This window comes from Anguilla rostrata, chromosome 12, assembly GCF_018555375.3.
Source record: "Anguilla rostrata isolate EN2019 chromosome 12, ASM1855537v3, whole genome shotgun sequence".
NCBI lineage: Eukaryota > Metazoa > Chordata > Actinopteri > Anguilliformes > Anguillidae > Anguilla > Anguilla rostrata.
In genome coordinates, this window is record NC_057944.1 from 13,652,681 (window position 1) to 13,666,616 (window position 13,936).

The window sequence follows — 13,936 nt, forward strand, 5'->3', positions numbered from 1 at the left end:
CACACGGATACAGGCGCACACACACACACGGATACACGTGCAGATAAAGAGATACACACGCACACACATGCGCACACGCACGCACACACACGCGGACATGCACGCACACACGCGCACACACATGCACACACATGCACACACACACGTACACACACACACACACACACACCCTCATGAGTAACAGGGTTCATCTGGCTGACCTGGCTCAAAGGCAGGCAGTTTGTCAGCAGCGGTTTGTGAAATCCCCTGGTCTACGTGTCCTCAGCTACGCACGGTGCCAGAAAGGCTTTTACCCCCACCCCCCCACCCCCCCATCCCCAGCCCCCAGCCCCCCACCCCGGGGGAGAGCAGGTGAACCGGGCAGGCTGAACCCCCCTCCCCTCCCCTCCTCTCCCGGCACAGTGTCCTGATCACCACCGCAGGTCCGCTTACATAACCGCTCCTTCCCGCTGCTCGCTCAGGCCTCGCTAAAAAAGAAAAAAACACACACAGCGTGTGTTCCAGCCTCCCTCTCCCAAACGACCCGCCTCACGCACACGCATCATCGCCCCCCCACCTGCTGGACCTCCCGGCGCGGCCGTTACATAAAGGAGTGCCCATCCTTCCCCTGTGAGACGGGCCCGTCCGACCTCCAGGCCTAACGCACAGCACAGCTGCTAAGACGCAGCGCAGGAGGACGAGCGGTGGACAAAGTGTGATGGCCATGATCAGCCCTCCTTAAACGGGCAGGAGGAGGAGGGGGGGGAGGGGGGGGAGAGCAGACGCTGGGGTTGCGACAGCGAGGGGGTGAGGGTGTGTGTGAGTGCGCAGAGCCGGGCATGCTGGGTAACGGCAGCGCTGGGGGGGGTGTGGGGGGGCAGTGATTTGCTGTGTTATGCAACCGCAGCAGCTGCACGCTGAGGCACAATCCGGCTGACTGAGCCGTCCGACCCGGCTGACCCCCCCTCCCCCTCCTCCCCACCCCCCCACAGAACACCACGGTTAGGGAGGACGGAGGGAGAGCAGGCTGTACCTCAGCAGCACCCATATCAGACACAAACACAATGTAACTGCGTTAGGGCTTATCTTACTGCCTGAGCACTGCAGGCCTGTGTTAGCGGTGCGCTCAGCGCTGATCGAACCGCACGCTAGCTCTCTGGCCTGGCGCTCCCGCGGCGTGCTTAACTGGCCCACCACCCGCACCCGCACCCCCCCCCCACCCCGAGCTGGCATCTGCTCTCTGTGTCTGTCAGTCTGGTTCTTAACCGAGGCGTCCCAAGGGTGGGGGGCGTGATGGGGGGGCGGGGGTGGAGCCGGGCCTAGCCTCAAGGAGACTGTTATCTAACAGCAGTCAAGTGCCTGAGACCAGCAGCCTGCTATGACACAGAGAGCCATCTGAGCGTGTGTGTATGGGTGTGTGCGCGTGTGTGTGCGAGTGCATGCATGTGAGTGTGTGTGTGTGTGCATGGGTGTGTGCGTGTGCGTGTGTGTTGTCTTTGGTTCATCCCCAGCTGCCCTGGACTGCACCGTTCACCCTCCGCACATCAGCCTCAGATTGGAGCTCATTCTGACCCTAACCCCCCCCCACCAGCACTTCCCCTGGCCTCCTGCTCCCCCCCCCCCACCAGCACTTACCCTGGCCTCCTGCTCTCCCCCCCCACCAGCACTTCCCCTGGCCTCCTGCTCCCCCCCCCACCACCGCACTTCCCCTGGCCTCCTGCTCCCCCCCCCACCAGCACTTCCCCAGGCCTCCTGCTCCCCCACCCACCACCCCAGCACTTCCCCTGGCCTCCTGCTCCCCCCCCTGAATCACAGGTCACTCAGTGCGCCTTCTCATTCAGCCTAAAGGCTGCATCGGCTGGCTGAAGGCCCCCCCGCACTGAGCCGTACACACTGCCCAAACCCCCACTCACCTTGGGCGTCCCCACGTCCTCCTCCATAAAGCTGTGCTCGGGCTGACAGGAGGATTGTGGGAAGGCGAAGGACTCGGCGGCGGGCTGGGGGAGGGCGGAGGACCGCAGGAGCCGCACGCCCTGAGGGAGGAGCCCCACCTGCGTGGGAACGGCGCCGCCCGCCTGTCACACGGGGAAACACGCCATTAGCACCAGGCAGGTAAATGGGGCGGGGCTACCACAAGCCGTCAATCAATGACTTCTCTGAGCCAATGAAAAGAACGGAACACAACAGTTGGTCAGCAGGAATGTAACCGCTGTTACTGGGATTCAGGAGGCTGCACTGTCAGATTGCTGATTGAAAGCGGGCGTTTGAGGGTGGGGGCGGGGCGGGGGGCGGGGTCACCTTGGCCAGGGACTGCTCGGCGATGGTGCTGGGCCGGCGCTGGCGGGGGTCCAGCCGCTGCTCCACGGGGAAGCTGCAGCGGTGGGCCTTCAGCCGCTCCACCAGGAGGTAGTAGATGGCGGCAAAGTGGTTGTAGCTCTTGTTCTGCAGAGACTGAGAGGGGCGCCAGGACCGCGGTTAGCGGGGTCACCAGGCTGGGCAGAGAGCACCCCGACCTTTACCACCCAACCACTCATCTGTCTGCTACTCTCATGAGACTGTAACCAGCTGGGCGGGGCTTACTGTTTAATGGGGAAAGATACTTTTTAATGGAGATCTACTTCTCTGTAGGTTTTTCACTCCAATCCTAACAGAACACATCTCATTCAACAGCAAGAGGTCTCACTGAGCTGCTAATGAGCAGAATCAGGTCCAAATCGGGGTTTAAATGAAAACCTACAGGATGGGAGATCTCCAGGAGCAGGGTTGGGCAGCCCTGGGGCAAATCACAGAGGGGGTGCACTGCACTGGGGGGGGGGGGCTCACCTCCACGGTCTTGTGCTGGTCGATGCCCAGGCTGTGCATGAGCCGCAGCACCTGCTCGCTGTACCCGGCCACGCCCCCGGCCTCGCCCTCGGCGGGCGCGCTCCGCTGGTACAGCGTGGGCCGCTGGACGGGCACCTCCAGCGCCATCCAGCGGTGCTCCTTAATCTGCGCCACCGACAGCCGCTTGGACGGGTCCAGAACCAGCATGCGCCGGATCAGGTGCTCACAGTCTGCGGGGGGGAGGGAGAGAGAGGGGGAGAGAGGGAGAGAGAGGGAGAGTTAGAGTAGGAGGGAGGGAGGGAAAGAGAGAGAGAGAGAGGAGGGACAGAGAAAGAGAGAGGGGGAGGGAGGGAGGGAATGAGAGAGAGAAAGGGGGAAAGAGGGAGTGAAGGAAGGACACAGGGAGAGAGAGGGAGGGAGAGAGGGAGGAAGGGAGAGATGAAGAAAGGATGAAGAAACAGCTGGGTCTGCTGGCTGGTCCTTTTGAGAGGCCTTGCCTCAGCTTGCGAGACACACGCTCCTCACACAGGAGATAAGTGCCACAGGGCAGCGAGGGGGAGTCTTAGTGCCACAGGGCAGCGAGGGGGAGTCTTAGTGCCACAGGGCAGCGAGGGGGAGTCTTAGTGCCACAGGGCAGCTGGGAGGAGTCTTAGTGCCACAGGGCAGCTGGGGGGAGTCTTAGTGCCACAGGGAAGCTGGGGGGAGTCTTAGTGCCACAGAGCAGCTAGGGGGAGTCTTAGTGCCACAGGGCAGCTAGGGGGATTTAGTGCCACAGGGCAGCGAGGGGAGTCTTAGTGCCACAGGGCAGCGAGGGGAGTCTTAGTGCCACAGGGCAGCGAGGGGAGTCTTAGTGCCACAGGGAGCTGGGGGAGTCTTAGTGCCACAGGGCAGCTGGGGGAGTCTTAGTGCCACAGGGAAGCTGGGGGAGTCTTAGTGCCACAGGGAAGCTGGGGGAGTCTTAGTGCCACAGGGCAGCGAGGGGGAGTCTTAGTGCCACAGGGCAGCTGGGGGAGTCTTAGTGCCACAGGGCAGCTAGGTGGAGTCTTAGTGCCACAGGGCAGCTAGGGGAGTCTTAGTGCCACAGGGCAGCAGGGGAGTCTTAGTGCCACAGGGCAGCGAGGGGGAGTCTTAGTGCCACAGGGCAGGGGAGTCTTTGCACAGGGCAGCGGGGAGTCTTAGTGCCACAGGGCAGCGGGGAGTCTTAGTGCCACAGGGCAGCGAGGGGAGTCTTAGTGCCACAGGGCAGCGAGGGGAGTCTTAGTGCCACAGGGCAGCGAGGGATCTAGTGCAAGGGCAGGGGGTCTTAGTGCCACAGGGCAGCAGGAGTCTTAGTGCACAGGCAGCGGGGAGTCTTAGTGCCACAGGGCGAGGGAGTCTTAGTGCCACAGGGCAGGAGGGAGTCTTAGTGCCACAGGGCAGCTAGGGGAGTCTTAGTGCCACAGGGCAGCTGGGGGAGTCTTAGTGCCACAGGGCAGCGAGGCGGAGTCTTAGTGCCACAGGGCAGCGAGGGGGAGTCTTAGTGCCACAGGGCAGCGAGGGGGAGTCTTAGTGCCACAGGGCAGCTAGGGGGAGTCTTAGTGCCACAGGGCAGCTAGGGGGAGTCTTAGTGCCACAGGGCAGCGAGGGGGAGTCTTAGTGCCACAGGGCAGCGAGGGGGAGTCTTAGTGCCACAGGGCAGCGAGGGGGAGTCTTAGTGCCACAGGGCAGCTAGGGGGAGTCTTAGTGCCACAGGGCAGCGAGGGGAGTCTTAGTGCCACAGGGCAGCGAGGGGAGTCTTAGTGCCACAGGGCAGCGAGGGGAGTCTTAGTGCCACAGGGCAGCGAGGGGGAGTCTTAGTGCCACAGGGCAGCTGGGGGAGTCTTAGTGCCACAGGGCAGCGAGGGGAGTCTTAGTGCCACAGGGCAGCGAGGGGGAGTCTTAGTGCCACAGGGCAGCTAGGGGGAGTCTTAGTGCCACAGGGCAGCTAGGGGGAGTCTTAGTGCCACAGGGCAGCTGGGGGGAGTCTTAGTGCCACAGGGCAGCGAGGGGGAGTCTTAGTGCCACAGGGCAGCGAGGGGGAGTCTTAGTGCCACAGGGCAGCTAGGGGGAGTCTTAGTGCCACAGGGCAGCTGGGGGAGTCTTAGTGCCACAGGGCAGGAGGGGAGTCTTAGTGCCACAGGGCAGCTAGGGGAGTCTTAGTGCCACAGGGCAGCGGGGGAGTCTTAGTGCCACAGCAGCAGGGGAGTCTTAGTGCCACAGGGCGTAGGGGAGTCTTAGTGCCCAGGGCAGCAGGAGTCTAGTGCCACAGGCAGGGGGAGTCTTAGTGCCACAGGCAGCTGGGGGAGTCTTAGTGCCACAGGGCAGCTAGGGGAGTCTTAGTGCCACAGGGCAGCTAGGGGAGTCTTAGTGCCACAGGGCAGCAGGAGCTACACGCAGTCTTAGTGCCACAGGGCAGCTGGGGAGTCTTAGTGCCACGGCTGTTTAGTCACAGGGCTGGGAGTCTTAGTGCCACAGGGCAGCAGGGGAGTCTTATCGCCCGCGCTGGGAGCTGTCGCGGGAGCAGTCCAGTGCCAGGCGCGGGGACAGCCCGGGCGACGAGGCTCCGCGGTGGACAGGGCAACGTGACAGGACGTACCGTCCACGGGACGGGCGCTCCAGCTGGGAGACGGCAGGACAATGGCTTTCTATGGAAACCCTGGGGGGCGGGGCTGGTTTCGACAGAGAGTCACACAGATGACCTCATCCCAGGACGCACGCATATATTTATCAGCCGAGGGTGCCCTTGAGCCGCTACCGCTAAACCTGCCTACCAGCTGCAGCAGGTGACTGGATCCCACAGACCCGCCCGTTCTTAATCACAGGGCTCCGCACACCTCCCCCATCCCCCCATCCTCTCCTCCGTCTGTGATGTCAGAGCCATCCCTCATTCCACATATGGGCCCCCCCCCTGCGTGCTGCAGGAAGTACATGTCCTTGGGAGAGAGCGGCTGACAGGGTAGCTCCCCCCAGTCCAAGAGCCCAGTGTGACTGCAGCGCCTCACATCTTCTTCCCCAGACTAGGAGCTCTTACTTTCTCCAATTAGGTCTCCCTGCTGTACATAACCCCGCCTCCAGGGGTGGAGAAACAGCCTGTTCTGGGTACGCCACTCAGGAGCCAGCACAAATTCAGTTCACTGGCTAAATCTGCTGTTTAGAGGAGACGTCCAGTCGCCGGTCCTCTGGTCACATGTCTTTAAGCCCCTCCCACGCACACAGCGGGATTTTAAACCTGGTGGTCGGATGCACTCATCGAACCCGTCACCCAGAAGAACGCGCAGCAGGTGATGCGGATCGCCCCCCCCCCCCCCACCCCCCACCACCGTCACTGCCTGTGCGAGTTTAAGACAAACAGGAAGTGTAGCCTGCTGACAAGATGAGAATATGTATGAGATGAAGAAAGAGGAGAGAGACTGCACACTCTGTTCTCTCTAATTCAGGGAACTGGAGTTGGGGGGGGGGGTGGGGGGTGTTAAAATCACACCCTTACACACTGAACATGGTTAAATTGTTTCAAGGCCCTGAAAGAAAGGCCCTGTTGACCAGGCAACTCAAACCCCACCCCTTTCACCCCTACTCCGCCCCCCCCGGGAGCCCTGGCAGGAGGTTGGCTGCGAACGCTCGCTGGCTCCTCCCCCGGGTCACGCAAAGCGCAGAAGCGTTGGGCCCGGGAGCTGGTCTCAGCGAGTGGCATCCGCGCAGAATGAGCTACCCAGACACCCCGGCTCTGCTGCAGCGAGCACGCCCAGTCCCCCTCTGAGAACGCCTGAGCCAAGAGAACAGCGCTCTCTCTCCTGCTCTCTCCCAGCCCCGCTCCTCTCTTACAGACGGGCAGGCCTGAAATGGGCCTCAGAGACCACAGAGCCGCTATCTAACCATCACCACCATCGCTGCGACAGCGCACACCGTGCCTGCTATCTCCTTCACCACTATGCAACCACAGATACACCATCACTAATGCAAGTAAACACCAGTAGGGTAAACTGCGGCCATTTTGGTTCAGGCTTTAACTGGGGTCCAACACTCCCCCACAGGGCCAGGTGCTAGGGTTTCTGTTCAGGCTTCCCTGTGCGGGACACAGGTGAGTTTAACAAAGCTTCAAGGCGAGGCTCTGGTGGTCATCACTTAAGTCAAGGACAAGGCTGTGTTCTCCAGAATGCAAGGCACTACACAACATCAATCTGGACTGTAGGTCACATCTCAGTAGAGCAGTGGTAAACAACCCTATTCCTGGAAAGCTACCATCCAATAGGGTTTCATTCCAACCGTAACGAAACACACCTCCTTTGACAGCCGGTCACGTGTGCAAAAATTATGACTGAAATGAAAACCAACCGGATGGCAGATCTCCAGGAACAAAGATGGCTGCCACTGCAGTAGGCTCTATAAACGGCCTACGGTCCTGACCTTCCTAAAGCTGGTGACCGTAAGGAAAATGCCAGCCGCCGGCAGAGGGCCGGGGTCCAAGCCCTTCTTCAGTCCAGCAGCAGGCAGTGAGTCCTCAGGGTCCTCGCAAACGCACAGGACCGGCTTCCGCTCGACTCTTACCTTCCGTCATGAAGTAGGGTATGCGGAACCGCCCCTCCAGAACGCGCTGTCGCAGCACGGGCAGGGTGGGGCCGTCGAAGGGCAGCGCCCCGCACACCAGCACGTACAGCACCACGCCCATGCTCTGCAAGACACACACGGCCCGGGTGAGAGACCGAACCGGAACACCGGCGGAAACACAGACGGGTCCCCTCAGACCACAGGGGGAAACAAGGGCCCAAAAACTGAACAGGAGCTCACAAAACACGTATCAACCACACAAGGTTTCCCTTATTCTCTGTGCCTGCAGAGGAGGCTTAAAAGGGCTTAGCACTCGAGCGACACAGGCGACTTCCTCTCTAAGGGGAACTAAAATGGCAGCAAAAACAGCTGCGCAGCAGCCGAACGACTGACAGTGCTAATCCACTGCGCTGAGCGTGCAGTCAGAAAAGCTTTTTTCAAAAGTTACCCAGATCTGACACCGCGTTACAATGTATTTATTTATATAATTATTTGAATGTTAGTTTAAGTATTTGTGAAAGCCAGGGGTCCGGGCGCTGTGTGGTAAGCTCGCGGCTGATATCAGGCAGTGCGTTGGGCCTGCGGTGATTAGCATACGCTGCACTGCGCTACCAGGCTGACCTGTGAGCGTCTGCGTCTTACCCAAATGTCCAGCTGGGGTCCCTCGTACTGCTGCCCCTCGAAGACCTCCGGAGCAGCGTAAGGGGGGCTCCCGCACCACGTGGCCAGGGGCTCCCCCGGCTGGAAGAAGTTACTGAACCCGAAATCTACAAGAGGACAAGAGGGGGAGGTTCATTATTACCCTGTAAACCAGAAGCCACCATTCACTAATGAACAGCCATTCATGTAACCCAGGACCACTCAAACCGACACCCACAAACCACGCGAAGCTAGAACTTTCCAAAACCCATAAACCTAATCCAGTAAACAGCTACCGTATGTACGAGAGGAGCTGAGCACTCTTGTGAAATTGACTTCCAGACAATGTGACCTATGGTCACCATGTTCAACCACACATACCTGACTACAGGTCTGTACAATGTAACTACATTTCAACCTCAACTGAATAACATTACAAAAAGAAAAATGGTCACACTAACTGGTTTGTGGTGACCGTGTTTTTCCGCCATAATAAACAGTGGAATGAGAGGAGTAGCTGTATCAGAATGTGGCTGGCACACCGCAAGCTAAGCCCATAGCACAGCAGGCCCTGTGCAGATACGAGACTGGAGACACTCCGGGCTCTGGACAGCCTGTGGACCTCTCGCTGCTGCAGTCACAGCGTACGGCGCAGGTTATGTAATACAGAACTGAACCCCTTTTGTGCATTAAAAAAAAAAGGAAAAAGAATCCAGAGATGATGTCACCTAGCCTGACACTGCCATGAGGTAATGAAATGGCCTTGTGTTCCGCGTGTTCCAGGAAATACAAGCCCACTCACGCAGCATACTTCATCTTACTAGTAACGTCTCCCGGACAACCGGAACGTTTCCTTATTATTCTGCATTCTTCTGACATTATGGCGGTTTCTTAGAGGAAGCCAAATCTAGCAGCAGCAGGTGCAGGTGGTTCTCATGCACATCCCTCTCCCTCTCTCTCTCTCTCTCTCTCTCTCATTCTCCTCTGCCTGCTCCTCGCTCAGTTCATTTTTTCAACGGTGGGCGGAAGAACAAGTTTCAAACGTAGTTTTTTTTCTAGTTGTTTTTTTGTTATGTTTTGTTCTGGCTTCTGAGTTGGGTAATATCAACAAAGCAAACTCTCCTCGGTAATGTGCCCCTGTGTTTGTTGGGACATGACACATCAAAGATCAAAGACGGCGGGGGAACAGGAACACGAGCGAATAAGAAAACAAAACACGAAGAAAGAAAACAAGAGAAACAAAGGAAAGCTCGGCGGCTTGGCAAATGCAATCTGGCCGTTCGGAGAACCTGCCCACTGCTGCCCCCACCGCTCCACAGGGCCCCCCCCCCCCCCCCCACCCCCTCCACCGCTCCACAGGGCCCGCGAACCCCCCCCCGCCACACCCAAACACGGTTCAATCGCCTTTCCCCTTCCCTTTTTGATGTCTGCAGTCCAAAGCACGCGTGTCTTTTGGGCAGGTGGGTGGGACTGGAGTCCAGGCCTGTCTGGATTCACCGGTGTGGATGAAAGGTGGGTAGGGGCAGGGTGCGGGGGGGGGACGGGGACGGGGACGGGCCGTTCCGTCGGCCCAGCTAAATACGGACGTCCACCGCAGAGAGGGGGACCGGAGGGCCCGGATTCCTGACAGAGACCACAGAAATGTCCACTGACGAGGTCCAGCCCCAACAATCCAACATTCCTCCAGCTTCAGAGGGAAAAACACAAAACCAAAAACCTCTCGAGCCGGCTCCAGACCTGGCAGCTCGCTCAGCTCTTACTCAACACTTCACTTTCCGCTCCTCATACATTCACACACTGCAAGTTGCTCTGAGTTTCATTATCATTATCAAAAAGGTTTCAGTTTCACCGACAGAACAGCAGTAAATAAATAATTCATGAATTCATTTTAAAAAAGGCCAAAGGGTTGGAATTTTTCAAACAAAGGTCAAAAAAATTTTTTGAAAAAGTTTCAGCGAAAACAGTTTGGAGAAAAGGCTATTTTCCGCGTCTGTGTGTGTGTGTGTGTGTGTGTGTGTGTGTGTGTGTGTAAGCGAGTGTGAACATGCTAGAGTTTGTATGGGCTTTCTGGGTCATGATCTTTGTGTGTATGTGTGTGAACATGAGTGTGCATGCACAATTTGTTCATTATTCAGACTGAAAAACACATCAACTGAATAGGCTCCACGGTCCCCATAATGGACACTTAATCTCCTCTTATCTGATTTTCCTGTTGGCCGGAGTTCCTAAGTTGTGCTCGATTGTTCCCCGCGCCTCATTGTTAATGTTTTCTCCAATTTCGCATTTATAAATGTTGCGATCCACTTTCCACATCTTATGATATTTCCTCTTTTTTATTCTGGCAGTAGTTTTGGATATTTTTCAGGCACTGCCGTACGACAAATTTCCCCTCTGGGGATAATAAATTCCTCCATCTGTCTGGCGATCTCCATCGACCCGTCTATAATTCCAGAAACCGCGAACTGGGGAGGTGTGAAAGCTTCACTGCAGCGCAGGGGATGTAAAACGCTGTTAAAGCAGAGATGTGCACGTATGGTACAGTACGGTCATCACGCGCAGATTCACACAGGAGTCCAGTAATGATCTCTCAGGCCTGTGATCGTCTCTGAGGGAGGTAAGAACAAGCGCTCGTCGCTGCTGAAGACTGGCTGCGTCTGCAGCAGAACGGTAGCCGCGAGGAGCCAGCTGTTGGCCCATGACATCTCTTGCTGCGGGTTTTTAGCATCAATCAGCGCTGATAAAGGATGCTAAAGCGCTGTATACGGGCGGACTGGAGAAGTGAGCGCTGGGTAAAGGGAAGTGCTTTTTTGGGGTTTTGGAGGGCAGATTAAAGGGGGGCTCGGTCTCCAGCGGGGCGCGGGTAAGCCCGGGGCCCGGCTCTTTGAGCCGCGGCCCTTTGAAGAGCCGCCCGCCCCGCCCGGGCCCCCCCGCCGCGCGTGCCCTTTCCTAGAGCGGCGGGGAGCTTCTGAGAGCCCGCGGGGGGGGGGCGGGCCGGAGCGGGCCGGAGCGGGGACCTTTAGGGCAGTCTGAGCGGGAGGGCGAGCGCCACTGAGCACGCTCGGACCACGCTCCCGCCGGGCGCCTGCCATGTGACCACCGCCTCGGGACAAAGTCGAAAGTCCGACAGCACGGGGGCAGAGGCACGCGGGAGCGGGACCTCGGGGGGGAGAGGGACGTGGGGGGGGTGGGGGGCAGTGAACGGGACGGTTTCGACTGAGCTGGAAGCACTGCGGCCACTCTGGGACGGGAGAGCAGGGACCCTATAGCACTTTGCTGGAGCGTAGCCAGTGTGACAGCACGTGTTTTCTCAGACAGCCATTATGGGCCCGACAGGGCCCTTATGAAGTTCCTTTGAGTGCTTTTTCCTAACGCACATTATATTACATTACATTACATTACATTACAGGCATTTAGCAGACGCTCTTATCCAGAGCAACTTACACAACTTTTTTATATAGCATTTACACTGCATCCATTTATACATTAGGCTATATACCGAAGCAATGCAGGTTAAGTACCTTGCTCAAGGGTACACCGGCAGTTGCCGACACGGGAATCAAACCTGCAACCTTTATGTTACAAGGCCAGTTCCTTACCCATTACACAACACTGTCGCTTTATCTGACCTATTTGGTATGACTGCAAAGGAGTATTAAGGCCTACCTGGTGAAATTTAAGATCTAGAACAGGTTTCTTGGACATGGGCCCTGCTTTGCCAGAGCCAGTCGCATTTCCCTGATGTTTGGCACACATGGCTTCCCCACTCCCACGGCAAATAACCAACGTACCGTTTCGGCAAACGTCCCAGCGTGCACTTCCAGAGAACGAACAGCAATGTGAAAAAACCAGACCAACCGACCAATGCGAACCCCCCCCCCAGCCCAGCGCTGCACTGCGCTCCGGTGGCGTTCTGGGACGCCTCGTACCTGCGATCTTGATGTTCATGTGGCCGTCCAGCAGCAGGTTCTCGGCCTTCAGGTCGCGGTGGACGATGTTGCGGTTGTGGCAGTACTCCACGGCCGACAGGATCTGCCAGAACTTGCGCCGCGCCTCCGACTCGCTCAGCCGCCCGTGGTTGGCCAGATAGTCTACAGGAGGGAGGGGACACTTCGTTACCGTAACCGCCATTTTTTCTCAGAAACTTTCAGTTCTGTATTTCAAAAGAACATAGAGTACTCCTATACCAAGCAATCACTTCTGGAAAAAGTCACAAACTCTAAGACCTTCTTACAGAACCAGAGGACTTCAAAAAAACTGCAGGAGAGCCAGTTAAGTCTAATTATTTTATTGTTAGTATTATTATGTCATAGCGGTAGTAGTAATACTAGGACTAGTAGCGTAGTAGCAGCAGCATAAGTAGTAGCCTAATAGCAGTAGTGGCAGTTTTACTGTTCATTTTTATTACATAAGTGTGGTAAAATGTTTGGCTGACAGGCATTTAAAATATGCATTGTCAAGGGGATTTACTTGATAGGTTCATGATTTCTCCCACAATTCCCTGGGACTCACAATCATACACCCACAGATTGCTCTTTCATCCCGCATTTCACTTCAGTGATATCAAAGGTAAACAACTGGGCACTTTATCTGGCCAGAGAACAGCCTCACCGGTAAGTGACCTTTACATATCACACATTCAGATTAACTCAAACGCTAATCCAGACACCGGGGTTATTCGGGGTTATTCGGGTTTAGGGCATTGATCTATCATCACCTCTCAATGATTTTTTTTAAGTTTAATCTCAGTGTAATAAATTGCAGACCGGGAACAAACTCCCTTAGTGCAGAATCACCTCTGCGGTCCTGAAATGAAACGGTCGGTTGGACCGATCGGGCAGAAGTTACGCGCCGCGTCGAACGACCGTAAAAAAAGGGTGTCCGCGGTCAGCGCGCGGCACAAACATCTCCCCGGCAGCGCAGCCGCGCGGTCGCCACGCCCAGGACCGCTGGCACCCAGCCGTGCCCGCAGTGGCACATTCCAGGCCGGGGCGGGGGCGTGTGTGAGAACACTCGTACTCAGGCCGAGGGGTTGGCGGGGTGGCGGGACGGAGGGTTAGTAAGGGACTTTGTATAATCCTATTGTAGTCTCTGCGTTCCCGCGGTCACCTAACCAGGCGTCTGCCTCTCCGCCCTCTTTCAGCTCCGTGGGGCGAGGGCGGAACCAGACGCATTTAATCCGAAGCGGCGTTCAAACACGCAAACCGCTCGACGCGATCGACTCATTCAGCGCGGATTCCGAATCCGCCTTTGGGGCTTGGACGCAGCTGCGACCCCGCCGCGCGCTGATCTGGCCACGAGCGTCCGACTGGAACACCTGGGAGCGCTCGAGCCACCGCTGAACGCCTTAACGCCCGGCAGCGAACGCGTACTGAACAACACCGAGCCCCCCCCCGAGCGCAGGGGAGTCTGTCCCTCTCCATTTTCACCTGGCTTGACATTCACTTAAATAACCTCGCCACCTGCGTCCAATCACCCCTGCCGTTCGAAAAGGCAGAAGAGCGCTTATGTAACTGTCAGGCACTCCGAGTCTACCACAGATGAACCCATCTGACGGAAGGCATCAACACCCAGAAGCTGCTTATTCTCTCGCACACGTGAAAGCAAAGTGAGAGGTTTCTTTTGACGCTCGTGCAAAAATCACAAAACATGATTTTGGAAGTACTTTAAAAATGAAGTGCGGTGCGGCTGTGTGCGGTGCCTTCTTCCTGGATTCAAGTCCCACAAAACAGCCCGACCAGGCACAGGCTTCAAAAGGGTGCGTTTACTGTGAGCAAGTGTAATAATAGCATGACCACAAGCTGAGAGAAAAAGTGTTGCTCTTTGTCTCTTGAGTGCGTAAGACTAGAAGCCAGAAAGATTAAATGACAAAAAGAAAAGGGTCTGCTCATGTATGCTCTTCTGTCATGTGATTTACTGACCCCCCCCCCACTCC

General features: G+C 57.0%; 1 protein-coding gene across 1 annotated transcript in view; it reads right to left on the bottom strand.

Moving 5' to 3' along the window:
• The window catches only part of sik2b (salt-inducible kinase 2b), a 40,114-nt gene that overhangs the window by 9,524 nt on the left and 16,654 nt on the right, over positions 1-13,936 (bottom strand). Inside the window, exons 4-9 of the mRNA XM_064300922.1 lie at positions 11,931-12,092; positions 8,008-8,132; positions 7,366-7,489; positions 2,803-3,032; positions 2,278-2,430; positions 1,893-2,054 (exon numbers count right to left, since the gene is read on the bottom strand). Coding sequence (XP_064156992.1) covers positions 1,893-2,054; positions 2,278-2,430; positions 2,803-3,032; positions 7,366-7,489; positions 8,008-8,132; positions 11,931-12,092 — 956 coding nt within the window. The remainder of the gene's footprint in view (positions 1-1,892; positions 2,055-2,277; positions 2,431-2,802; positions 3,033-7,365; positions 7,490-8,007; positions 8,133-11,930; positions 12,093-13,936) is intronic.